We start from the raw sequence: 27,148 nt of genomic DNA on the forward strand, positions 1-27,148 counted from the left end.
AGAGGTTTATTAAGTTTAAGACCATATCAATCAATGAATTGATTAAAAAATAACTGATCAACATCACTATTTATTCACTTTTACCTTTTTTATTACTGTGTGTGCACAACATAACTCAACGTCATCGGAAAGACTTAGCATGCACAGACTACAAAGACAGGAGGAGAGAGCAGGAAGTCCATAAGGTGTAGGTTTGGAAACAAAGACACATGCTACTGAAGCGGTCTGCACAGGGGCTTACTTCAGAGATGTTGTCGATACGGAAGGGTGGAGGCAGCTGGTCCGTGTCAGAGAAGGAAATCTGGTAGGTGGCTCCCTTCAGGGTGATCTCTGTCCGCAGGAAGAAGCAGCTCCCCAGTGTGTCCCTGTTCAAAACAACATCCACTCCAAATTCTTCACTTCAATATATATATATATATATATATAACTATATATATAGTTATTACATTTGTGTGTTCTGGAGAGGGTTTATATACTGCATATTTAGCTCACCTCATGTTGATATGGAAGGACTTTGGTTTGTTGACCTCGAAGCCTCCTGACCAAGTGCAGTTGGGGGTGTCCATGAGGCGCACACACAGCAGCTGGTCGTAGTCATTGCGGGGCCAGTGGAAGACCACGCTGGAGCCCGGCAGGGTGGAGATGTAACCCTCTGGGTTAGCCGTACCCTATAATAAAAAAAAGATCTTCAATGACTCCTGTCATATTGGACCTACTGTCCCCCTGGTAGGAAAAACTGGAGGAAGGCGTTGGCTGTATATGACAGGTGGAGGAATCCGCCATGATGTCACCCATGGCTTTGTGGAATACTGTAACTATCTGCTTTTTGGCCGTGGCCATTTTGTATTTTTACAACAAGAACTGACAAGAGAGGATGGAGTTAAGGTCAACTGAATGCTAAACAAGACATTTTGAGGCGACCAAAATATTAGAATTAACTTTCAAAAGGTAAGATCTGAACAAGTGATGTTGGGTGTGATGGAACTGTGAAACTACATTTATTGTGAAGTAAGAAGAAGATTTCTAATTAACACATTATATACAATAATCTTCTTTTTGCAGCCAGTGGAGTCTCCCCCTGCTGGATATTAGAGAGAATGCGGGTTTAAGGCAACTGCACTGGCTTCAATGACCGGACTCAGTTGCTGCTTGGGGTTAAAGAGCATTAGTGCGAGTGCACGCATGCACATACGTAGAGATGCAGACAGGAAATGGATAGAGAGAGTGGTATGAAACCATGTCCATGGCCCCCCTGAGATCCCTGTGTGCTGTGTGAGCGTTTACAACTGAGCTACCTGAACCTGTTTCTGGATTCATTCCTCACCTTTCCTCTTGCAAACTCTCTCTGAGCGAAGGCCAGTTGGTGTGTGGAGCGGTTGTCCAGGAGGTAGCGCGGGGCAAAAGTCACTATGTGTGTGTCCCTGTAGCGTCCTTTCCCTTTCCGCACACTGATGCCTGTGGGGATCAGGCAGGGAACAATGAATACCTGACAGACATTTCTATTGATCATGTGACAACTGAGACCTTTTTGGGTTAACTTGCCTATGTTATAGATGAGGCCAGGCCTGTTGCCGTGCTGGATGACCTTCACTGCCCTCACTCCACTGCCCCCGTCCAGGGAGAAGCCCTGGCACCAGCCTGGAACTCCGTCTGGGTGGATCCCTTTCCCGATCCGCATCGTGCACCTGTGATCAAGATAGACGGGTAGACTGGAGTTACTGCCTGGTGGTGATACTGAATGCATTTAGAGCAGCTCCTCCAGTTCTCAGAGTTAGGGATTGAGGGCTCAGACGACACTGAACTCCATTTGTCATTTACAACAAAGGCTGCAGGAGGACGTCTGTCACCAACTCAGACAGTAGACCGTTCAGATTGTGCTCAGCCCTGACTCTGACACACACTCACATAGCAGGCTGCTCCTTGTCTGTGTAGCAGAACAGCAGGGGGCTGAGGCTCCGGGCCAGCTCGTGCTCCTCAAACTGGCCAGCAGCATCAGCTTTGCCGTTGTCCTGACGAAATATTAACGGCAGGCCTAAGGACGGACATTTGTTTAAGGGAATGATAACAAAGAAGCTTGTTCTTTAAGCAGTGGCTGTTTTTTTGTTGTAAAATGCTAAACTGTAGTTTATACTGGATATGAAACTTTACCAGTCTTGTTGATAAGCCAGTAGGGGGCAGAGATCAGGATCTTCAGAGCCCCCTGTGCTCGCAGGATGATGCGGATGGTGAGGCAGAGCAGATGTTTGTTGGTGTCATACAACCTCATGCGCACCACATAGTTCTGAGTGCCGGGGGGAATAAGCAGCTCTTTGCACACAGGGAAGCTCTCCAGCAGGACTCCTAAAGGACACACAAGAACAGCAAGAGTGAAAGAGGGGAAAGGTATATTTGCAATATACAGTATATACACTATATAGACAAAAGTAATGAGACACTCCTCTTAATCATTGAATTCACGTGTTTCATTCAGTCCCGTTGCCACAGGTTTGTAAATCAAGCACCTAGCCATGCAGTCTGCCTTTACAAACATTTGTGAAGGAATGAGTCGTTCTAGAGCTCATTGGATACGAGCTTGGTACTGTATTAGGATGCCAGCGTTGCAACAAGTAAGATGGGGACATTTCTGCTCTCCTAGATATTCCACGATTGACTGTAAGTGGAATTATTGCAAAGTGGGAACGTTTAGGAACCACAGCAACTCACCTGGAGGTGTCAGACCACGTAAAGTTACAGAGCGGGGTCGCCGAGCGCTGAGACGCATTGTGCGTAGAAGTGGCCAAAGCTCTGCTGACTCAATAACTGCAGAGATCCAAACCAGCTCTGCATTAATATCAGCACCAGAACTGTGCCGGGAGCTTCATGGCCGAGCAGCTGCATGCATCCTTACATCACCAATGCCAAGCGTTGATGGAGTGGTGTAAAGCAGCCACTGGACTCAGGACTAGGTGCAGTGGAATCGGTTCTGTGGAGGGACCAATCACGCTCCTCTATCGGGCAGTCGGATGGACCAGTCTGGGTTTGGGGAATGCCAGGAGAACCTTACCTGCCTGACTGCATTGTGCCCACTGTAAAGGGAGGGGAGGAGGGGTAATACTATGGGATGTTTTTCTGGGGTTGGCCTCGGCCCCTTAGTTCCAGTGAAGGGGATTCTTAATGCTTCATCTTACCAAGTCATTCTGGACTATTCTATGCTTCCAACTTTGTGGACACAGTTTTCTATTCCAGCATGACTGTGCCCCAGTGCACAAAGCAAGGTCTATAAAGTCATGATTGGATGAGTTTGGTGTGGAAGAACTGGACTGGCCCGCACAGAGCCCTGACCTCAACCCACCGGAACACCTTTGGGATTAACTAGAACGGATATTGCAAGCCAGCAGATATCAGTTCTGCTGATGGGCTAAGGACCTTCTACGGCTCTGTCCAGCTCTCCTGGAATCTCCTCCATGCTCTTGAGACTGTGCTGGGAGACACAGCAAACCTTCTGGCACTGGCACGTATTTACAGTGGTATGCAAAAGTTTGGGCACCCCTCTGAGATTTCATGACAATTTGCTTTTCCTTTATAATAGAAGATCACAGCAACAACATTTGTTTTCCTACAAAGATGTAGACGTTTTAGTGTTTTCCAGACCAAAATTCTTAGGGTAGCATTACATAGTTTTATTATAATAAAATAAAATGCAAAAAATGGGATGTGCAAAAGTTTGGGCACCCTTATAAATAGCATTCATTTCAACACCTGTACGGATTTATAGCTGACAGGTTGCTGCACAAAATTGCTTTGATTAGCTCATTAGACCTTCAATTACAAAGACAGGTGGAACCAATCATGAAAAAGGCTATTTAACATAGGTAATAGCTGGCTGTGCCTGGCCTAGGTTCTTTCTTAGGGAGTGGCAAGATGGGGACCTCAAAACAACTCTCCACTGACCTGAAAGCTAAGATAATCCAACATTATAAATTAGGAGAAGGGTACAAAAAATTATCTGACAGGTTTAAACTGTCTGTCTCCACATTCAGAAACGTAGTTGTGAAATGGAAGGCCACAGGAACAGTCCGTGTGAAGGAAAGATGTGGTAGGCCGACAAAAATAGGGGAAAGGCACAGGCGAAGGATGGTGAAAATGGTCACAGAGAAGCCACAGACCACCTCCAGAGAACTACAACAACATCTGGCTGCTGATGGTGTAGTTGTTCACCGTTCCACAATCCAGCGTACTTTGCACCAGGAAGAGCTCATTGGAAGGGTGATGTGCAAAAAGCCTTTCCTGAGTGTTAATCACAAGAAGAGTCGCATGAGGTATGCAAAAGCACATCTGGACAAGCCAGAAGCATTTTGGAATAAAATACTGTGGTCAGATGAGACCAAGATTGAGTTATTTGGTCATAACATGAACAGGTATGCATGGCGAAAAAAACACACTGCATTCAATGAAAAGAACTTGTTGCCCACTGTAAAATTTGGTGGAGGATCTATCATGTTATGGGGCTGTGTGGCTAGCACAGGTACTGGAAAACTTGTTAAAGTTGAGGTCCACATGAATTCCTTACAGTACCAGGAGATTCTTGACAAGAATGTTCTAGAGTCAGTCACAAAGTTGAAGCTACGCCGGGGTTGGATTTTTCAGCAGGACAATGATCCTAAGCACCGATCAAAATCCACCAAGGAATTCATGCAGAAGCACAGGTACAATGTTCTGGAATGGCCATCCCAGTCCCCAGACCTTAACATCATTGAAAATGTATGGATTTATTTGAAGAAGGCTGTCCATGCACGGAGGCCAAGAAACCTGACTGAACTGGAGACGTTTTGTGTGGAAGAATGGGCCAAAATACCACCTGCCAGGCTTAAGGGACTTGTCTGTGGCTACAGGAGGCGTCTACAGGCCGTTATTGCAGCAAAAGGAGGCAATACTAAATATTAATGGAATTATTTCTTAGGGGTGCCCAAATTTATGCACATGCCTATTTTTGTTTGAATGCACATAAACATGTTTCTGTTTGACCAATAAAAGTTATTTCACTACTGAGATGTTTCTGTTACCATAAGGTATAACATATGTTAAAATGAAGTTGCTGCTTCAAAAGCTCAGCAAGTGACAAACTGATGCAGTGGTTTTCCTAAGGGGTGCCCAAACTTTTGCATACCACTGTATGTGTTGGACTACAGTGTTCATATATACACCGCTTTATACTTTTTGTTTTTACTGGATGCTAACTTGTAGATGATTCAACTACTGAAATAAATCTGGATGTGTATTTTTGTAAAATGTAATTTGTGTTTTTTCCAGTATTTGCTATAACAATGTAGATTTCCCCTCTGTGGGACGAATAAAGTTATTATGATTTTAAAGGAGACAAATACAGCCAGTGACCCTCACCTAGCTCCATGTTCTGAGAAGTGTCGGCAGCGTGAAGCACCGCCTCTTTCCCCGGCTTCAGGGAGCCTCTGATGGATGTGCCCTTGATGTAGTAGTTGAGGTCACAGGGCAGCAGGTTGGCCAGCACCATGGTGGGCAGCAGGTAGATGGTGTGGCCCGGCTGCCGATAGATCTCTTTTGCACTGCCTGCAACCCTCTTGGCAGGCTGCTGCTCCGGATAGTTCTCCTTTTTGATGACCACAGAGAATCTGAGAGACGCAGAGGCAAACAGTGCCAGGTTAGAGGGAGACCAAACCAGGGAACCACATCTGTGACCGAGTGGACTCACCTGAAGTCACGCTTGAGGCTGTCATCAAAGTCTGCAGACTGACAGTCCCTCTTACTGCTGCTGATCTCCCCGAACCGCTCCACGCTGGTCCAGTGGATGGGAACCTTACAGAAGAACACGCCCAGGCCTTTGGGCCGGGCCTGCAGACGCCAGGACGTGAGGTGGAGGGGCACCGCCAAGGCCTGGCCTGGAAGGATAGGAGGAAGCACCACGGGCTCTGGAAGCACAGGGACACAGGTGGTTGCATTCATGAGACCCACATGGTACACACATGTATTTACAAGATGAACAAGAAAAAGGAAAACAAAGAACTCTGTGTGATAAAGGTGGTGAATGATAACAGAGAGAGTCTCACTGTCAGGAGCAGAGGGGCTGTCCAGGCGGACTTCCATAGGAACATCCAGCCGGTTCTTCACCATGAGGGACGAGCGGACAGTGATCACCTTCCTGGCACTGCCCTCCATGGTGATGGAGAACACCACTCTGACTGGAGGCAGGGCCGAGAACTGGGGGACGGGGGGGGGGGTCAGGTTTAAATTCATACGAAGCTTCAGTGAGGATCCAACTACTGCAGCCCTCTAACAGTCAACCAGGCACCTGCTATTATTATACCTGGGGACATTCTGTTAGGTAATAGGAAATAAGGCCCTCATAAGTCCTTAAGCTGCTTAATAACATTGTTATTGTTAGATGCATTTGACTGTAAGTGATAGTAACACTCTTATAAACAATGTTTGGGTAGATTTAAAGCATTTATACTGTAAGCATATATAAGAAATGAGTAAACAGTTTATATACTGCTTAATAGATAATAGAATCCTTGAGTTGCAATAAATTAAAAAGCATTACATAACGTTGTTGATCAACAAACGTGCCTGTTTTATTCACTGTTTAACCTTTACTGAGCCGTTGGCTGCTTTATTCAGATTAAAACATGAAGTATAGGATTGTTTTATCTATCAACTCATTTGGTCTGATGGTGTAGAGCAAGCCACACAGCTGTAGGATAATAAAATAAAGAAGTGACTCACATAAACATGCGGGTGGATGATGTTGGTTCTGCTAATAGGACTGCCGACCTGTGAAACAGAGCAGAAACACATCAAACTCCAAGGCAAATTGTCACTAAGGCTGAACATGAACAATGTGTCTGACGGGTGCTCACCGTGTTGGAGGAGCTGTTTCTGTCCGGAGCTGCATAACGGAAGAACACGCCAACTTTGTCCACCGACACCGGCTTCACCTGCTCCCACCCACACACCCGCACCAGCAGCTGGTGCAGCTTCAGCTCATGAGTGTGTCTGCAGAGGGAGGCAGCGAGGCATTAGGGATCCATAATCATGACAAACATTCTTCACACAGTTATACTAGATACAGTTTCATATTAAAGGGTAACCAAAGCACAGCAGAGCAAGGAACAACAGTTACAGCTAACATCAACGACTCATCACACATAGGCCGTTTCATTTATAACCTGGGATTCATTTAAGCAGTCATATTGACTTTGATAACGAGACATCTGAAAGCATAGTGAAACTTTATATCAAAGAGGGACAGTATGCACATCAACCTTCAGACTGACAGTCGAGATAACAGTCCTGAGTTCAATGTGAATAAACTGGTAGGACTGATGTCCAAACCAATCAACTGTTTGATAAAATGTCATGTTTATTTAATTAAATCTACAGGGAATCAGATGTGTACCTGTGGCGGAGTTTCTCTCGGGCTTCAAACTCAAAGGGGACTTCCTCCCCGGGCAGCACCTCCCACCACTGGCTCACATTGTGGGTGTCATCAGTCCCTGGGCCATGAACGTCTGAGATGGAGTCTGCACTGCTGCTGTGAGACAGTGCCACCCTGTGGAACATGTGGAATCATGGTTCTGAGATCCACCCTGAGGTTACAACTGGGTGCTGGAGAACCATGTCATAATGACCCTGACAATATCATTTCATATTTGACATACTGTATACCTGTAAGTAAATGTTCCTATGTTACCAAATTTAATATGCACATCTAGTATCAACAAGGTTTCCTTTTCTTATGATTGTGATGAATGGTATAAGAATATTCTAGAACGGGGGGGGTCCAACTCATTTAAGTTCAGGGGCCACATACATCTGATCTCAAGTGGGCCAGACCAGTAAAATCATAGCTAAATAACTTGTAAATAACCCAAACTCCAAAGTGGTCCCTTTTTGAAAGTACATTGGGAAAATGTTCACATTTAATGAACTATTACTTAACATTTGTTTCCACATCTGTGTAATCCTAACCACCAGACTCACTACACCACACAAACTAAAGTGGGATCTATTAAGGTAGAACGTGGTGTTATCCCCCTGCCTCGCACATGTACAACATTTATACATACAAATATAGAAAAGTGGAGAAAATTACAGTTACAGACTTCTCTATATTTTTTTCCTAAAAGGCATTCCGCGGGCCGGATTGGAAGGCTGTTTTTCACCCAGCTCCAAGTGAGTGCACCTTCAGTTTGCATCCTGGGATACTTGTTCTGATCTGCATGCTGTATGTGCAGTGATGAGCACATGGAGGAAGTTATGCTGCTCCTACCTGGTGGGGGTGGTGGTCAGAGTGGCGAACCACATGGTGCATCCTGTGTGGTTGCGCAGCGCGTAGGGCACAAACGGCTGCCTCCTCTTGGACAGCTTAACATCAGCTGGAAGACAAAAGAAACCCATCAGCCTGGGTCAGAGTTCAGTGGTGACTGAAGAAGAGGAAGGTGGACACTAACAGCCATGCACTACTCTTCTTTAACTGAGATCTTGCAGACGAGACACAGGTGCATGGAGTTCTTATTGTACAGATAGGGATCAACTGAGGGTGCATAACACTAAGGACTACACATCAACATATCTCTAATGCTGCTTTCTAATATGCCCACAATTTAGGAAGAATCCATGGCTCTTTAAAAAAGCAACTTATCCGTTGCTATTTTTAAGGTTTGACACAAACATGCAGTATTTACAGATCAATCCCAACTACTTTTTTCAGAGTGTTAACTGGACAACATTTTGTTTAACTCTACATGCACACTTACTATCACATCTGCTTAATTAAGCAGGTATCAAAACGTTCTTCTTTCAAAAGTACTGATTTATCAAAAGTAGCATAACAAAGTGCGACTTGAAAGAAATGCCATTATCGTCACGTAAAATGATAATCAAATGTACCAAAGCATTGTTCTCTATTACATCATAGACAATACAACAATCTATAAAAATAATACAAAACTAATAATGCAGAGTACATTTCTAAATGGATAACGAGCACTGGCCATGCAGCGGAAAGCAACTGACGAGTCATGCTGTGCAAACACAAATCAGAGAGGCCTGTCTACAGAGGAGGGATGAGGCAGGCTGTAATCTGAGTATATACTGTTCCACTGCTGAGCCCATCATTCCCACAGAGACCTGGTTCCAGCCTGCCCCCCCGACCCAGCTGCTGTTGCTGTGGACGGTTGAAGTGCAGGACAGATGCAGGACTCCAGACAGACAAGAGGAGGAACACTGTGTGTACATCACACACTTTGTGGAGGGACCGTGTTTCCCTGGTGTTGGATTTTAATGTTTAAGACGCCAGCCGAGTGATCTGCCCAGAGAACTCCTGGAATAATGCACTGGCACAAGTTAGTGGTTGTGAGACATATTAATGTGTAGTGGGATGTTCTGGAAGATATAGAATCAATTCCAGGGTCAGATCTAGACACTGCACACTCTGCTGTGTTCACGGTTAGTGGAAACGTCCTCAGGAGAGGAGGAAAACATCTGTGTGACTATAATGCTCAATATTGAAAGAATTTGTATTAAAAAACTAACGCTAAGTGTGCATATGGGCTATACATTTCCTTCTTAATTTGCTCCTCGATTTCTTTTTTGAGTGAGCGCTTTAAAATACTTCAAATTGGTTTAATGATGAGGACGGATGTCAAAAAGGTGCATTATATGCAAAAAATCATGCTGTGGCTTATTTCCATGTTCTACACTGGTTAAAGCACTAGCAAATAATCCACCATCACAGATAGGGCTACACGATTAATCGAATCTTATTCGAAAGCGCGATATCAGCTTGTGCGATTACATAACCGCAATAGGCTGCGATTTCATAAAAAAAAAGAATGTGATGGTGAGATTGACTACGTGTTCGCTGCATGGTTAAATGTCAGTGTGCAGTCGGATCACTATCATTATGTACTTATAGTAGATGAAGTACAATATTCAAAAGTTTACATTAACTTTGGATAATAACACGGGAGAAATAAACGGAGCCTCTCTTTTCCTCTCTCCGTCTCCTGGCAGCCAGTCTGTATCCGTCTCATGCAGCTCGCTGATCCAGTAATGAGTGACCCGACAGTGAAGAATAAACATATAACTAGTTTAGCTTGTTCCAGATGTAGATAAGATAGCTAAGTGTGCGAGGTCTTTAACTTGAAGTACGTGTTTTGCTCCACTCACTGGTCCCGTAACAGTGGCGGAGCTAGCGGTGATCCTGATAGAGATCCTATCTCGCGTCAGATTATACTTCTCTGTCTTTTAGGTCCATATCGATCAGATCCAGCTAGTTCTAGCTAATGATATGACTGCCTACTTATCGAAGGACACCTAAACAATAAACGTTGCTTGGCAACGGGGTGTGGCGGCATATTATAGCGTATGCCGCCACAGATATGCTACATATGTTTACATGAGGTCAAACATTTCTTATTTTATGAAAATGTTTGTTTTCTTATATTTACTGTATAGCAGTGCAGAAAGCATGCAGAAAAAACCTTAATTTTCAAAGAAGATATATTTTGGTAGTTATTTTAGTTATTTTCAAAACAGTAGCTTACCACTAAGATATTTTTTTTATTATTGTATTTGTTTAGGATTCTTTGAGAAATACAGATGTCAAAATTATCATTTGTCTGGGCTCTTTCCTTTTCCTGATCAAGCAAGTACATATTACACTTTGTGTATTAAATCGCAATTGCAATATTGTCCACAATAATCCCAATACGACTTTTTTCACCAAGTCGTGCAGCCCTAATCACAGACAGTAATCCCGCTCGTTCTATCATTTGACTGGTAACCCCCTGTTCACTCAGAGGCTGAAACGTATAATAGTACTCCTTTGTATAGGTCCATTTTTCCAACTATAAATGGCCACAGTTGAGACTGCGAGAAACAAGGGAGGAGACCAACACAGGTCCAGGTGGGACTCCAAATGGAAAGCTCTATCATATTATACAGGGTATATCTTTATATCATGTTAATATTCCTCTATATTTTAATGTTGTAATAGCTATTATATTGTAATTTCTGAATTTTGGGCAGCTCATGGACCTGTCCTGACTTCTAAACCCCAGAGTCATTGCATTGCACAGCATTTGCTGGCAGGAAACACTTGACTCCTTTTGATGGACCCCCACTACAGATGTATATTGCCTCATGTCCCAGCAGCCATGGGGAAGAACGGATGATGTCTGGATGAGAGCGTTGACAGTGAACGTGCTGCTGCCCGGGGCTAAACTCTGAACTGTACCTCTGGAGAGAATCTGCTGCTCGAGGCAGGTCAGGGTGGCTGTGCTCCTAGTTCTAAGGTGAGCAAGAGGAGCACCTGACAGCAGAGAGAGAGAGTTACAGCACAACACACACATGCAGGGACACACACATCATCCTCATTCTGGAGCTGCAAATCAACGTTCAGGTTTAACAACAGTGCCGTTCATGCTTCACCTCTTTTCTATCATCAATTGTGTGTTCAACATAGCAACCACCATCCTGGGTCCATTCAGTTACTCTAGGCAAGGACTTGGCTGATGAGTGACAGGTCATGTGATGACATAGATTGATGCTTCTTATGTTATTAGCATTTATTTGCTTATATTAAAATAAACACAATCATGGAGCAAAGCAGCTCCAACATCTTCCGCCTGCAATTTCTGAGAAAAAAGGAACTGATCAACCAAGTTCGTCAGGACCCCCGTTACAACAAAGCCATGGATGTTAGACTGTTAGACTGGACCTTTTGAGCATATCTGCTGTTCATGTTTTTCCCATTATCAACAAATCGCCTGACAAAATCAAAAGCAACACGGTTTGATATGTCTGTCTGTCAGTACTCATTCTGAGGCTCAGAGTGGGCTCCAACTGAAGAAGCACACCTTTAAAACCTCACCAATAAATAGTTATTGTCTTAACAAATCTTACTCAAACTACAAACCTAAGGGTTATTTGTGGCAACAGAGTGGTTTGTGGGGGATGAAGTCAAAATAAAGTGTGTGTGTGTGTTTATGGTGATGAAGGAACATGTCACCTTACTGATGTACGTTAACACTTTTTAAGTTCTGTGGTACAGCACTAGAACAAACACAGGCCACTTGGCTGCTCTGTTACTGTCTCTTCATAAATAATATCATTATAAAAGAGACAGCCATCAAGGAAATCTGTTCAAATCAGAATATCTTTGCGAAGAACTTCTTTAACTTGCAGTGATTTCTTGGCACTACAGTGTGTAGATAGTACTCACTCTGTACAAAGCTAGGTGGGTCGACTGAGGAGCCCATCCAGGTCAGGGGGGGTGAAGACTGGGGGGTCTGTTCCTCCTCCTTACAGTAGTCCGCTATCCATGAGCTTTTGGTGGTGTTGTATTGTTCTGAAAAGACAAAAAAAAGTGCTCCCTCATCATCAGAACCCCAAATTACTGTTTTCAGCTGTGCAGCCAAATATGCAGCCAGATGTGCGAGGTGTACAGAATGTTTCAGACTTTACTCACCCAACAGGACAGAGGTGATGTTGACGTCCAGTCTCTGCTTGGCTCGAATTCCCATCTTAAAACGTGGAGGGTGGAGACGGCCGGCGGCCTGCTGCTGCCAGGAGATGAAGCAGGGCCATGGCTCGATGAAGGGCTCCCAGCCTGACACACGCACACGCACACGCACACGCACACACACACACACACACACACACACACACACACACACACACACACACACACACACACACGAAGATCAACATCATGAAACACAGACTGCTGGTTCCTGCCTGGTGGAGTAGGCTAGAGCAGCCTTTCTCAAAGTGGGTGCCGCGGCACACTGGGGTGCCCCCTGACTGTGTCAGGGGTGCCGCCAAAAAAATTACGTATTCTGACATAATAAAAAAAAAAAAAATCCCCCCCAAAATAAAAAAAAAAAATGTGAATACATAAATACATTGTTTTACCTACTAATGGATTACTAACATTGTAAATTAATGTTGATAATATATATAATTTTTATTTTAAATTAATTTAAAAATCTGACTCGCGGACCCGCCCACCGGGGTCAGATGCCAGCGCAGCGCATTGTTTGATTTAACTGCGAAAATACATTAATTTCAAAAAGAGCAAGGAACAAGCAACAACAGCATGGATCGTTTTTTAAAAATAAAAGCCCCACAAGAACCGGACATGATTGACTGTAACATGGAGCCTCAGCCTGCATGCGAGCCTTCGTCCACCAGCCCTGAGTCTGCATCATGGCTTGTTTGTGTAAGTGTGAGAGCCTGCCTGCGCTCTGCGTGCACGTCGACCTCTCTCTCTCTTCCTCTCTCATTGTGGATTATTGTGTGTGTGTGTGTGTGTGTACTATGATGACATTTTTAAAACCTGCATCTTTTTCTTATCTTATTCATTGTATCTCATTTTATTTATTTGTTGTCATGTCTACCCCCTTTATTTTATTTTAACTGCATCCTGCACTTCATTTGAGTTCTCCTGGTCTCAATTTGTTGTTGAGTTCTTGCTTACTACTTGTGGTTTTATGACATTTGTGACTGGTTTATTGTTTTGTGAAGCACTTCTGTGTTTTTAAAGGTGCTGCTAGATAAAGTTCCTATAAAGTTGTTATTATCATTATTATTATTCACAGTTCGTGTTGCACTTTACTGTCCCGTCTAAATAAACAGGACATTTGCATTTATGTTTAGGCTATGCAGTTATGTAGTGTCGTTTTTAATCATATTTTACATTGGGGTGCCTTGGGATTTTATGCACTTTTGAAAGGTGCCCTGACTGAAAAAAGTTTGAGAAAGGCTGGGCTAGAGGATCTTCAATAAAATAGATTCCTAACAAACGCATTTTAATCCTCCAGTAATCAAAAAAAAATGGAGGATTTACTATTTCATCATTTCCCAACTCACCCAACCAATCCTCAATGGAGTTATTACTTATACAAGACTATCATAAAAAAGGAGCTATATCAAATATCTAAGACAAACTCTCTAATTTGGCAAGTACAATAACATATAATAGTGGGAGTCAGCCTGCAGGATGTTCCGGGTAGAGATCACTGAGGAGTAAAGGCGGACAGTGCTGACACACTCACAGACTGTCAGTGTTTGCAAGACATGGCCTCCCACAATTTAAAATAATCCACCGTTTACTTTGCTAAAAAAAAAAAGTCAATCAAATATTTCCAGGATTTGATCCTTCATGTGATCCTTGTGGATTTTCTCTGGTATCACTGGGTCATATGTTTTGGAGCTGCCCGAGGATACTTAATTACTGGTTTGGTATTTCCCAAACACTGTCAAGCATATTAAAACGAACCCTTTGAGCATTTGAAGGAATAATGGACAATATAATAGAAGCAGTGTGGAACCTAACATGGGAGCATTCATCAAACTACTTGGTCGTAGATTAATTCTACTCAACTGGATCAAAAAACGGCACCAACACCTATTAAGAGATATAATGAAATATCTTGAACTACAAAAAATTAAATTAAATTCCAAAGAAAGTGGCAACCTTTCACTGATCCTTTTGGATGAATGACCCCTAGTGGCAATATTAACAGTTATTGAGATAAAATATTAATTGGATTATATTTCTGCTATATCTTCTGCAAAATGGTTGCTAAGTCCTGACAGCCCCAGGAGGGACAAAAAGATACTTTTTTTTTTCACCTTCCCCTCTTGTTTGATGTTTCATTGTAATGAGGCCACATCTCAGGCATTATGAATACAATTTACATTCCTCTCTGTGCTTGTATTTAAGGAACTTGTATGTTTGGTGAGATAATCCCACATATCTTGCTACATGATTGTATTAAAGGTCTCCTATTATGCTATATTCTACAATATATTGTAGGGCCATATCTCTACAAACATGTCTGTGAAGTGTTTTGCTCAAAATACCAAACAGATCCCCCATTGTAGCATGCCTCATCCCCCTCTATTTCAGCCCTGTTCCTGAAGTGCTGATTCTGTGACTGTAGCTTTAAATGAACTAGCTGCTGCTGGCCACGCCCCTTTGGAGCTGCTGCTGGCCACGCCCCTTTGGAGCTGCTGCTGGCCACGCCCCTTTGGGTCATGATCTCTCCTCTGAAGAGTTTTCTACTGGGAGAAACTCAGCTAAACGCTGCCGTGATTAAACGCCATTATTTCTGAAACACTTCTCAGTGTTTACCACTAGAACAGAGACATTATATGTATTATATTTACAACAACTCTAAGTCCCTCCTGCAGACATCCTACTGAATACACAGACACACAGCTGGGGAGGGGATTCAGCTCGCCGACTGTATATGGGGGGCAATAGGTTGGGACGTGTCACGTGGACGGGACGTTGCCAGGAGTTCAATGTAAAGCCAGCTGACATTTCGGTCATGACGTCACATCGCCAGCAAATCTGGATCAGCTCGTTTGTACCCCCGTTTTAAAAAATGTGGGTAAGGAGGAAAAGAGAGATGGTCGTATTTTCTCACACTTTGTGAGTCTCCTTACGCACCGGGGACACATATTTATGTATAAAAACATTAAAAAGTGCATTTTGCACAATAGGAGACCTTTAAGGAGATGTTACTGTAACCCACAGAGAGATGTATTGTTTGTTATATGTTCAGTAACTAGTCGGCCCACCTTTGTGTGTGAATGAAGGTGTATGTTGTATGTCTGAATGTTTACAAAAATGACAATAAAAAGAGTATTCAACTAAAAAAACATACGTGGAAACAAAAAGGAATCCGAAGTAAATGTTATTACCCGACAACTCTCTGTTGTAGTAGTCTCCTGACAGAGTGAAGCTGGCGTTTCCTTCCTGCGTGGAACCGATGCGCTGTAGCACATAGAGCCCTGCAGTAGAGACACATAACTTCATGTGAGTGCAATTATTCATTATCTACTCAATGATTTGATTTATTTTGTGTGAGGCACGGTGTGTTGTGTGTCTTGTGGTGACTTTAAGTTAGTTTTAAAATACTAACATTTACAGTCCTTAATGTCTTCTTCCAGATACTGACCTCCACTCACACACAACACAGAGAGAGATCTGATGGGAGACTTACTGGAGAAGGTGAGCTCAGCTAGAGGTATGTCACAGTCCAGGCAGTCATCAATGAAGCAGATGCACACACTCTCAGCCTTCACCTCCACCCCCGACAGAGGAGCAGAGTGGCTGCTGGAGGCAGAGTCGGCCCGGACCCTGGCATGGCCCGCCATGGTCTCAGCATTCTCTAGCAGCCACGTGGCAGCCTGGTCCAGCTGGCCTGAGGGATGCATAATGCTGTCTTTATAAAGCGTCTCATTCAATTAACAGAGTTAGTTCTGCTACCAGTTCCCCAGCTGTGGGGAACTGTTAAAGGTCTCACCCACCTTTGCAGTGCATCAGGGCTCTTTTGCAGTCCTCTTTCCTGAAGCCAAGGTCCTGTAAATGGGTCAGCTGGCCCGCTGTGTAGACAAAACACACATTCAGAAAGCCAAGCATTGTGCACATCACTGTTACTGAACAGCAACTTTGCCAACTTTAAAGCAAAATATCAAACAATCCAATACAACCCAGTACTTAGTCCCTTTGGGGACTTGAATCTAGGAGCCTTTGGTTCCCAAGACATGTCCCTAGGGACTGAAAATCACTCAGGACGTTAGTTTTCACACACCTATGAGGGCCTCCGTCTTCTGCCTGAAAAGGTCTTTGGGTGTAGTTGCATGCGTAGTGCTGTTCTCACAGTCAGAGGGCAGTGTGGAACTGGAGGTAGGGATGGACCGGGCGATGGCCAAGAAGAGCTGAATGTCATTGTAGGACAGACGGATGTCCAGAGTAGGAAACTGAATCTGGAACAGAAACAGAACACTATTAAAAGGGGCTATCCAGCAGCCTCACAAGTCAAAGTCTCTTCACTGGTGAACTGGGGCAGAACTAGGGTTGGGAACCGAAACTCGGTTCCAAATGAGAACCTATAACAAAATGCTGGGTACCGGGTACCCATAAAAAAAAAAAATGTCGGTTCTGCTTAACGGTTCTTAAACGTGGTAACCCGTTAGTATTACAAAGAAAGGCTACATATATGCACGGACGTAGGCTATCTGACAGGACCTGTATACTTAACGTGACTATGTCATGCATCAACGCAACGTGTGATTTGTTTAGATACCAGCATGCAGCATGGCCCATTCACAACAACACTATCAAAGATGGAACGCGGTAAGCGCTCCAAAGTGTGGCTTCACTACGCTAAAAAAGACAACGACAAGGCACAGTGCAATGCCTGTGGGAAGTTTATTAGTTGCACTTCCAATTCTTTGATAGCGATGCACGGCATCGCTATCAAAGAATGTACCGTCTTTGATGTCTTGCGGTCTCAGAGCCTGAGTATGCTATCAACAGCTAGCACTAGTAGCACCCCGCTATGTCCAGTAGAGCTGACCGCGACACACCGTTCTCTTTAGCATTAAAAGGAAAGCTGACCAAAGAAAAAAAGGAGTGTCACAGAGCGGTAACGGCATTTGTAGTAAAAGGGCTTCATCCCTTCTCTGTGGTCGAATCTCCGTCATTTAGGTATGCAAGGTTAACAAAAATGTTTGTGGGATTGTAGGGTACTTGTACAATAACAGATACTGTTATGTTGAATCGTTTTTTGCAGGGAAATGACCAAGGCCCTAAATCCGAAGTATACGCCTCCCTCCAGAGATAGCTTAACCGATGAGTTGATTCCTGCCTGGTATGAGGTGGAAAAATCAAACATTGTATCTGAGCTAAGTGGCGTAAGCAAAGTTGCTTTAACCAGCGACGGCTGGACAAGCATTTTGCAAGACCATTACCTAACAGTGACCGCAAACTATATAATTCAGGGAAAGACAAAAAGCTCTCAAAACAAAAGCAGCCTACAAAGAACAAACAGGACAAGTGGTGGCTGAAGAAATTGGTGAAATTCTGCAGGAATTTGGCATAATCAATAAAATAGTGGCGGTCACTGTTGATAACGCAGCGAACATGGATGTGGCCATAAAAAGGCTACGTTTCATAAAGCTAGGCTGTTTTGCACACACACTCAATCTTGGGGCACAAAGTGTCTATTCTCTGGCATCAGTGGCAAAATAAATGGAAGATCAGGGATGTTGTTGTCTGGATGAAGCGTTCATCCATGGGAAAGACTGTGCTCCGGGAGAAGCAACAAGTCCTAAGTAAGCATCCCTCAGTTTACTTCATTTGACCCTTTTATAGGACAGCTCATTAGTGCCTTATGTACATTTTGAAGGTCTTGATTTGTTAACACAACGCAAGTAACATAATATAACTCTTAGTATGTGTTATGTAACTACACCATATAAAAACTGGATCTTCTTATATAGATAAGACGAGATAACTTTATTGTCTACAAACCAATATAAATATATATAATATATATTTGACAAGGCTCAACAACAAACAATGCACATTTCACACACACACACACACACACACACACACACACACACACACACACACACACACACACACACACACACACACACACACACACACACACACACACACACACACACACACACACACACACACACACACACACACACAGAATAGGACAAAAACTGTTAAAACTAAAATAAAAAATATATAATTTCTAAATCTGGTTGTCTTGTTTGTGTTATAGAACTGCCTCAACACTCCCTAATTCTTGATGTGAGAACTCGTTGGAATTCCCTCTACTTGATGTTGGAACGATTCCTTGAGCAATATCCTGCAATTCAAGCAGCCAGCTTGGATCAGCGTCTGAGAAAGCCAATGGAGAGGAACCGACTTGCTCGACTGACAGATGACGATATCAGAAAGGCAGAGGAATTCATCCATCTGATGAGAGTGTTATACACATCCAAACTGTCTTTCTTCCGAAAAGAGCCCCACTTGCGGTCAGATCCTTCCAATTCTCCAAAAGCTTGAGAAGCATTTCACTGTTGATGAGGGAGACACAGTGTTTGCGTCCAACCTTAAGCAGGCTGTCTGGGTAAACCTTTCCAAGCGGTACCAGACTGATGGCATCAGAAACTTTCTTGAAGAGGCCACTGCATTAGACCCTCGTTTCAAATACCATGTGGAGGACAGCACTGTCTGGGACCGGGTCAAGGAGAAGATGATGGCAGGAAAGCTGACTGAGTCTGAACAGCCAACAGAACAGGGCCGTGGTGAAGATGGTGGAACAATGCAGTCAGAGGGGGAGAAAAGACAACAAAGAGAGAATGATGAGGAAGAAGAAGGAGGAGAGTGAGGAAGAGGAGGAGCAGCCACCTCCCTGCAAGAGGGCTATAATGTCACCGCTTGAGGAGCTTTTAGCCGCTGAAGACATCCTGAAGATGAACATTTTATCAAACAGCACCATGTCTATCCAGCACCAGACTGACAGAGAGCTGAAGATGTACCAAGAGATGCCACCAACCATGACATCTGATGACCCTGCTGCGTGGTGGTGAAACAAAAGAACCACATATCCTTTGCTATCAGAGGTGGCCTTTCCGTATTTTTGCGTGCAGGCTTCCTCAACCCCTAGCGAGAGGGTTTTCTCCACTGCTGGAGACACTATTTGCCCAGAAAGATCACACATACTACCAGAAAAAGCTGATATGCTGATTTTTCTTAACAAGAACTGTTGAGTTGCATACATCTTTAACATACTCTCTGTTTTATTGACTTTGTTTATTTGGTTGCAGGCAGCTAGGTGCTGTGCACTGAATGCACTTTAGTTCTAGCATTTGGCCCCTATTGCTACTCGGACGGACTTTTATTTTTCTCGAATGTGACTTGTATGATTTATGACAGTAGGTTTCCTATAAACACACAACATGCAGCTCAAAACATTATTATCCATAAATGGTTCAACCGCTACTGCTTTCCATTGTGTTGTCCACATTTGTATTATATGCATTTAGTAAATACTGTTTAGTTTGTGAAATTTTCAGTTCACTCTTAAAAGAATAAAGATATTTTTGTTATCTAAACATTTGACCTCTTTTTTTTACCATTTTGGAATCGAAACGGGGAATCGATAAGAACCGGAATCGATAAGAACCGGAATCGATAAGCGGAATCGGAATCGGAATTGATAAATTTCAAACCCAACCCTAGGCAGAACAGCTGTTTATATCCTCTGTGTTTTTCAGCTGTTCGATACATGTGGACATCTGCCAGGCAGGGATAGTCTAATGAAAGACACTGTTGTGTTGCAGTATGGTTAATGTAGTATGGGCACATATTTTGACCATGATTTTCGTCAAAAAACTGTACGGAAATCAAATAACAGAATTGGGTACTGTTTGAAAACGTACTGCTAAAAAGATCGTGTTAACAAACAAAGCCGATAGACATTTCCACTGAGCCAGGAGAAATGGAAGACTTCAGACACTGGGAGAAGTTGTATTACCCACTGCACCATCACCACTAGCATGTTGTATAGCTCATTGTGGTTGTGTGCTATCCTGACCTCCAGTAGTGGGGGGATGTCCTCCACGTTGAAGGCGTCCAGTAGGCCTGAGCTGCTCTGGTATGTTGGGCTCCCACACAGCTCCACCTGAATGTTGACTGGGTCGATAATGGACAGGGCCGTCTCCTGCTCACTGCCCAGCCGACACGAGAACACCTGGGGGGGACAGAACTTCTCAGTCAGAGCTTTACCTTGGGTTCTGAATAGTCAGTTAGTAATAATAGTCCTCACTGCCCTGATCTAGGGTAGAAGCACGATGGGGAGTGGTATGGCAGTGGCAGTTGTACTATTGGCAACAGAAGCAGTAACACAATCCATGCTTAAAATGACTTTTCTTGAGAAGAAATAATATCATTCGAAGTGGCAAGTTGAAGTTGTAAGTTTGGGCAGATCAATAACCACACAGACGCAGAAACATTTCAGTCCATTCTCTATTTAATTAAGTATGGGATATTTGTGGTGGCAGGCACCACCAGCTGTCTCTCAGAAGGATGTAGGAATATGAAAAGGGTTTATGATAATGGGAGATCACCTCTATTCCTGCAAGGCTGCCAGAGAAGGGTCTGTCCAGCAGGCGTGGTTTGTAGGTGAGGACGGTGGTGCCTTTCAGAATGATGGCGTTGGTATCCAAACAAGACGAGTCCTCAACGACCACAAACTCTGTACCTGCAGAAACACACACCTGGTCATTAAAGCTCCCATTTAGTTCGGAAAACAACTTATAAGGCTGATGGTGGCGAAGTTCGTAGGAACTTGGCTTGTGAACTGGAAGGTCCTCGGTTCAAGTCCCCGAAAAACCAACTGCAACCGAGGTGTCCCTGAGCAAGGCACCGTTCCCTACACTGCTCCTACCTCTAGGACGGGTCAAATGCTGAAAGTAAATGGATTAGATTTTTCTCAGTGGCATTTAGTTAATAAATTAAAATATTGTGTAGAGACTCTACTTTACTTTACTGTAATGTAACGTTATGTTACGCAACATTACGTCACACAATGAAACGCAACCTAACGTAGCGAAACGACACGCAATGCAACGTAGCGCAATCTTACGTTGCGCAACGGCACGCAATGTAACGCAACGACATGCAACCTAACGCAACGTCAAGCAGTTCCAAGGAACATAACGGCACGCAACGTTACGCAAACGAACACAGCGTAACGTAGCCCAACGTAACACAACGTAATGCAACACAACGTAACACAGCGTAACACAACATAGGGCAACACAATGTAGCGCAACACGACGTAACGTCACTAGGGTTGGGCACCGGTTCCGACATAAACGGTAACGAGACCGAATAAGAACGAACATTTCGGTGCCTCATTTCGGTGACAGACTTTCTTTTTTTATACGGTCCCCTGGTTGTTGATCAGAACTGAGTGAGAGGATCGATAAAGATACCAAAAGTAAAACGCTCCAAGGTTTGGCTTCATTTCACATTTAAGGATACAGATTCTGCGACATTGCAACACATGTCTTACGCAATAGCATGCAAGGGAGGTATCACTTCTAATTTAATGAAACAGCTGACGGTGCATGGAGTTTATTTAAAAGCCGATCAATGCACCGTGTTTGATAAATTACGTGACGAAAGGCCAAGCACTTCAACGGCAGCAGCCAGTGTCGGACAAATAGAAGAGAGTCCCAGGCTGGAAGGATCTGACCGCAAGTGGGGCTCTTTTCGGAAGAAACACAGTGTGGATGTGTATAACACTCTCATCAGATGGATGAATTCCTCTGCCTTTCCGATACCGTGCGAACGACTCTTCTCAGTCGCAGGCCATATTGTTCAGAAGAAACGGTCCGCTTTACGTTCAGAAAATGTTAACCAGTTAGTTTGCCTTAGCAACTGGCTAAAAGATGAATACACAAAAGGTAAAAGGGCCACATGTAATTGTGTGAAAGTGTTGTTTGTTCAAAAAGAAAAACGTCCCATTCACCTATCCTGTATTTGCTAAAGAAAAAGAGCAATGGCTAAGTTGCCAAAATTGTTTAGAATTAAAACATTTTTTTTGATTTGTCATTAATAAAGAACAAATGTAATATCCGCTTCTTGTCATTTATCTTTCTGTTCTGATAACAGTACACAGAAAATGTGAATTTGTCAGTCATATTTAGGATTGTGATTAATCGAAATTAATTCAAGAAACTTTGTGATTAATTAGATTAAAATTAATATAGCCCTAATATATAATAATATTTGATATCAGATGTAAAAATAGACAAGGAACAAGATATTTCAACTGGCCCCCCTGACAGTGACTCACTGCCGAGTTGCCAGTTTTGGCGGTCTATCCAGCACTACCTGGCAAATATGCTCTTGGAAGGGTAGATACATGGTGGAATAGGATAGAAAAAAATAAACTTAAGGCCATTAAGAATATGTTACCATGTGCTTTTAATTAATGTATTCTTATTAAAAATAAAAATAATAATAATAATAATGCATTTATTTTATATAGTGCTTTTAGAGTGCTCAAAGAAACTTTACATAACAGTATTGGTTGGCTGCATTGCATATTGTATGTTCTGGGTGGGATGACAGCTTTTCATACTTTGAGGTATAAGTGGCTCTCCTACTGACTTTGTCCTATCAATGCGGCTCGCATTTAAAAAATTGTGAAGACAACTGACATAACGTAACAAAACACAACGTAACATATGGTAACGTAACATAACGCAACATAACACAACGTAACATACCATAACGTAACATTCCGTAACATATTGTAATGTAAAATGATGTAACATAACATGACGTAACATTACGTATTAATAACAAAAGTCTAATCTGAGTTCCATTTTAAAACTCAACATTCTTTTTTATCAGAAACATTTTACAAACAACACAAAAAAATCTACAGTATTGGTATTTATCAACCGCAGACATAACAAATGAGGAGAAGAAGTCTTCTCTGACCTGTGATGTTGATCTTGACCTCCAGGCAGCGGTCCTGAGTGACGGGCACTGTGGATCTCTTGGTGACCACCCCGCTCTTTACCGTCTTTGGCATGACGGCACCGATGGTGCTGGTGGTGGCGGGGCCCGGGTCCGTGCTGGCGTCACAGGGCCGGCTCGGACGAGGTTCAGCGGCTGCCGGCACCTTCTCCACCGGCACCCGCAGGAAGTCTCTCACCAGCTTTAGCCAGTCGAAGATGAGGAAGACTCTCAGGTTGTTCAGCACCACAGTGAAGCAGGAGGAGTCCCGCGTGGATCTGCAGGAAGGACAACCATAACTTGTGACAAACTTTTAACCACCAAACGCCATCGGAAATCTGCCTCAATGTCTCATAGTGAGGCCCGAATACGCGTGTATGTATGCATTAATCACAAATGGCTTAATACTTTGGATATTTCTATAAGCGTCGGGGCTCGAACAGTGTGACACCGCCCTACCTGTAGTGCAGCTCCAGCTGCAGTGTGGCCCGGTTGCTGCCGGTTTTAGAGGGCTGGAGTATGCAGTCAAACACATTGTGCCGCCCCCCTGCGGCCCCCCCTGGGCTTGTGTTGGGTCCGTTACAGCGAGTGTCATATGCCAGCAGTGAATGAGACACCAGGTTAACAGACTTGGATCCATTGGAGAAACTCTCAAAGAGTAGCTTTGATTTCATGAAGTCAAACCTTTGTGAGAGAGACACAAACAGAATATTAAGACGGCATCTTTTTATGTCTTTTTTACAACTTTCAACCAGGACGCCTACTGTCTGAGATGCTCTAGCTATAAGCTGTGAGGGATGATCATCTTCACATCATATCTGTGTTTGCTAAAGACCAGAACCTAGTATTAGCTTCAGTCTGAGTAGGAATCACAGACAGAGATCGTCCCAACACTGTGGGCTATACTGTGGATATGACTTCATGAGTTTATTGTGGAGTCAGGCTGAAGACCTTCTTGCTTTTATCTGTATCAAATGGAAAGGTCTATGCTAAGCTTGCATTTGAATTTACGTGAGAAAAGTCCAAGGCCTCAAGGGACCTAAGAGACATTCCATTGTCACAGGTATACCTATTTGCTCATATGAAATGATGCAAATCTAAATGGATATAGGGCTGTAAGAACAGGAAAGGCCCACCTTGCTAATGAGCGTTTATGTTCCGTGTGTGTTGGGCTGTCCAAGAGCTCCAGACTGACATCCATCATGTCCACCAGGAAAGACATGCTAGTATAGACATCTCCACTTAACACCGTCTGAAGGGAAACACAGTCAGCTCAACCACAACAACCTTTAGAGGACTCAAATCAGTCAAGAAATTGAACGATAAAACCATGCTTAACAGAGACATTGTTTGCATCAGAGATGTGGACATGCTGTTCAGACTGCAGTCCGCTGTGTGTGTGGTTGCTCACATAGCTGCTGGGGTCCTGTAAGTTGTAAGGTCGCAGGAAATCTTCAAAAGGCTCCCCCAGGTTGTTCTCCAGCAGGCCTCGGATCAGCTGGTAGTGCTCCAGGTCCAGAGAGCAGTGTACTGACGACAGGCAGCCATGGATAGACATGTCAGGGACTGCATGGCTCAGCTCCCTGAACACATCAGGGAACACAAGCATGGGTTTGGATAACAACATTCCTTTGCAGGCACTGGGTGCACTCTAACCTCCCGCTGTCTTACAGAGGAAAACAGAAACAGAAACCATCCCCAGCCCCATGCGAAATGTCCTCGCATCAAGGGTTACTCCAGAGAAAAACGATGCCACTTAATACAGGTTTGTGTCTCGCAGGGGGGGGGACTCGAAGGCCATGCCGATATTGGTCTATGTGTGCTGCATAAAGCACAAGGAAAATATTAAAAATAGTGCAAGCCGTGACAAATTGTACCTGATCAAGTTGTTTTTGACCTTTGGGGTAACAGGTGCAAGGTGCTGAATGTGAGCTGTCGCTAAATGTAAGTAAAGGGTAACAGAGTGCAGCTTCTTATTCTTTCAACGGAGCAGACAAACCTGAGAAACAGCCAAGTTATTCCTAGAATAATCATGAATTAACTGTTACTCGACAAGAACACAACAACTAAATTCCTGTTTATTTTACAATAAGAGCCCCTACTTCCTCCTACTATGTAAACTCATATACAGGCATTTACATGTAGTTACATGGACATAATTAGAACTGTATGTAAATATAAGCATATTAACATTAATGGGGGCTGAAATTACCTGATGCCTGCTGACTGAGTCTTTTTAAAAAGCTAGAATCTCATTCAGGCTTAAGAGAAGAAACTACATTCCAAATGTTTTAGTCACTGATTTCTAATGAAAAGGGAGACGATCCTCTACCATCTAATCCTTATATTTTGCTCATCTCAAACCCTAGATTAGAATTGGTGTGTGAGATGCTGTTGGTATGATTTCTCTAAACAGCGATAACACCGTGACAAAAAATAATAAAACGGACAGATAAGTTGAGAACATTCTCCGGATCCAGAGCCCTCAACATTATTTCATTGTTAAAATGATATAACTTTAGCCCCCAATAAAACATAAGCAGCACATACTTATCCAGGTTGCGTTCCACTTTCAGCTCCAGGCGGCAGCAGGCCTTCAGCAGGTTCTCACCGGTGCGACGGACCGAGTAGGAGGGGAAGAGGAGGTCTGAGGATTCGGGAGGTTTACCAGAAGGCAGACGCTCTGCAGCAAAGACATCCACCTCCTGTAGGTCCAGGGCGATGCAGTCCAGCAGGCACACGTGCTCCTCTAACGGGGGAAACACAGCAGACACTTCAGAGACCCTCAGCTCTGCATACGCTGCTTTTACATTCACTGTGTTGCTATACATATGCAGCAATGCTAACCTAAGATGTGAGGTTCATCCCCCTCTGGGCCCCCCCATGTGTCTGGGACCTGTGGCCTGCCTAGGGTGAACCCTGTGGATTTTGAAGGGGGTGTCCTGGGCTTTTCTGGCTCAGTATTCCTCCCCGCCGCTCTCACACGCTCCTGTTTCAACAGAAAAGACCAGAGATGATCTACCTTTCACTTGAAAACATGATGATTATTTACATAGAGAAGCAACTGATTCTGTGAAAAACAAATGAACATAACACACAGACATTTACCATGTTTTAAATAAATACTAATGTTTAAGTTTCTTCATTTGCTCTATTGTTGGAAAACGTTGCAAATAGCTCTTTACTTGAAAACATTTAAAGCGTATCAACAGTGACGGACAGCGCTACAACACAGTCAGAACTCAATGTACTCCCTTACAAATAAAAGACTTCCTGACACTCTGCCGATAAATTGTTAGCCAGAAAATAAAACTCAACACAGAAGTCAGTCAGTCTCTTCCACTCCAACATTAGACTACCTTTTACAAATGAATTACTTGAACTGTTATCTTGCATTTTTAACATTATGGTCCAGAGAGTCAAACACTGGGACGTTCTCAATGAGGGCAAAGTAAAAAAACATTAAACAAGTTGTATCAAAGCAATACACCAACTTCTGTGACAACTGGCCAGGGAATGATGGCCCATTTGGAATTTAAGACCAAGTCAGGACATTGCAAACTATTCATTTTGTTTTCATAAACTGTGGTTGACCAACTGCACAACAAAACTTTGTACAGCGCTGCTCTAACTGCATTCATTTAAGACATTTCACCTGGATATCAATTCAGTTTTTAAGTCTAACCAATAAACGTATTGTTTGGTTTGGGACTCTTTAACTTGTGTTGTCATTTGGCATTTCTGAGGGCTAAATACAGAACACTGTTATGC

General features: G+C 43.5%; 1 protein-coding gene across 1 annotated transcript in view; it reads right to left on the bottom strand.

The window, feature by feature from the left end:
- Positions 1-27,148, bottom strand: part of vps13d (vacuolar protein sorting 13 homolog D) — an 86,435-nt gene that overhangs the window by 14,732 nt on the left and 44,555 nt on the right. Inside the window, 27 exon segments of the mRNA XM_063882796.1 lie at positions 242-365; positions 493-668; positions 1,325-1,455; positions 1,543-1,685; positions 1,906-2,032; positions 2,149-2,340; positions 5,380-5,627; positions 5,708-5,924; positions 6,063-6,213; positions 6,739-6,786; positions 6,873-7,008; positions 7,412-7,564; positions 8,285-8,390; positions 12,242-12,367; positions 12,488-12,628; positions 15,733-15,822; positions 16,035-16,235; positions 16,342-16,416; positions 16,626-16,800; positions 20,439-20,594; positions 20,971-21,104; positions 23,360-23,655; positions 23,837-24,061; positions 24,514-24,629; positions 24,789-24,960; positions 25,928-26,126; positions 26,225-26,366. Coding sequence (XP_063738866.1) covers positions 242-365; positions 493-668; positions 1,325-1,455; positions 1,543-1,685; positions 1,906-2,032; positions 2,149-2,340; positions 5,380-5,627; positions 5,708-5,924; positions 6,063-6,213; positions 6,739-6,786; positions 6,873-7,008; positions 7,412-7,564; positions 8,285-8,390; positions 12,242-12,367; positions 12,488-12,628; positions 15,733-15,822; positions 16,035-16,235; positions 16,342-16,416; positions 16,626-16,800; positions 20,439-20,594; positions 20,971-21,104; positions 23,360-23,655; positions 23,837-24,061; positions 24,514-24,629; positions 24,789-24,960; positions 25,928-26,126; positions 26,225-26,366 — 4,200 coding nt within the window.

Source organism: Eleginops maclovinus, chromosome 1, assembly GCF_036324505.1.
Source record: "Eleginops maclovinus isolate JMC-PN-2008 ecotype Puerto Natales chromosome 1, JC_Emac_rtc_rv5, whole genome shotgun sequence".
NCBI classification, from domain to species: Eukaryota; Metazoa; Chordata; class Actinopteri; order Perciformes; family Eleginopidae; genus Eleginops; species Eleginops maclovinus.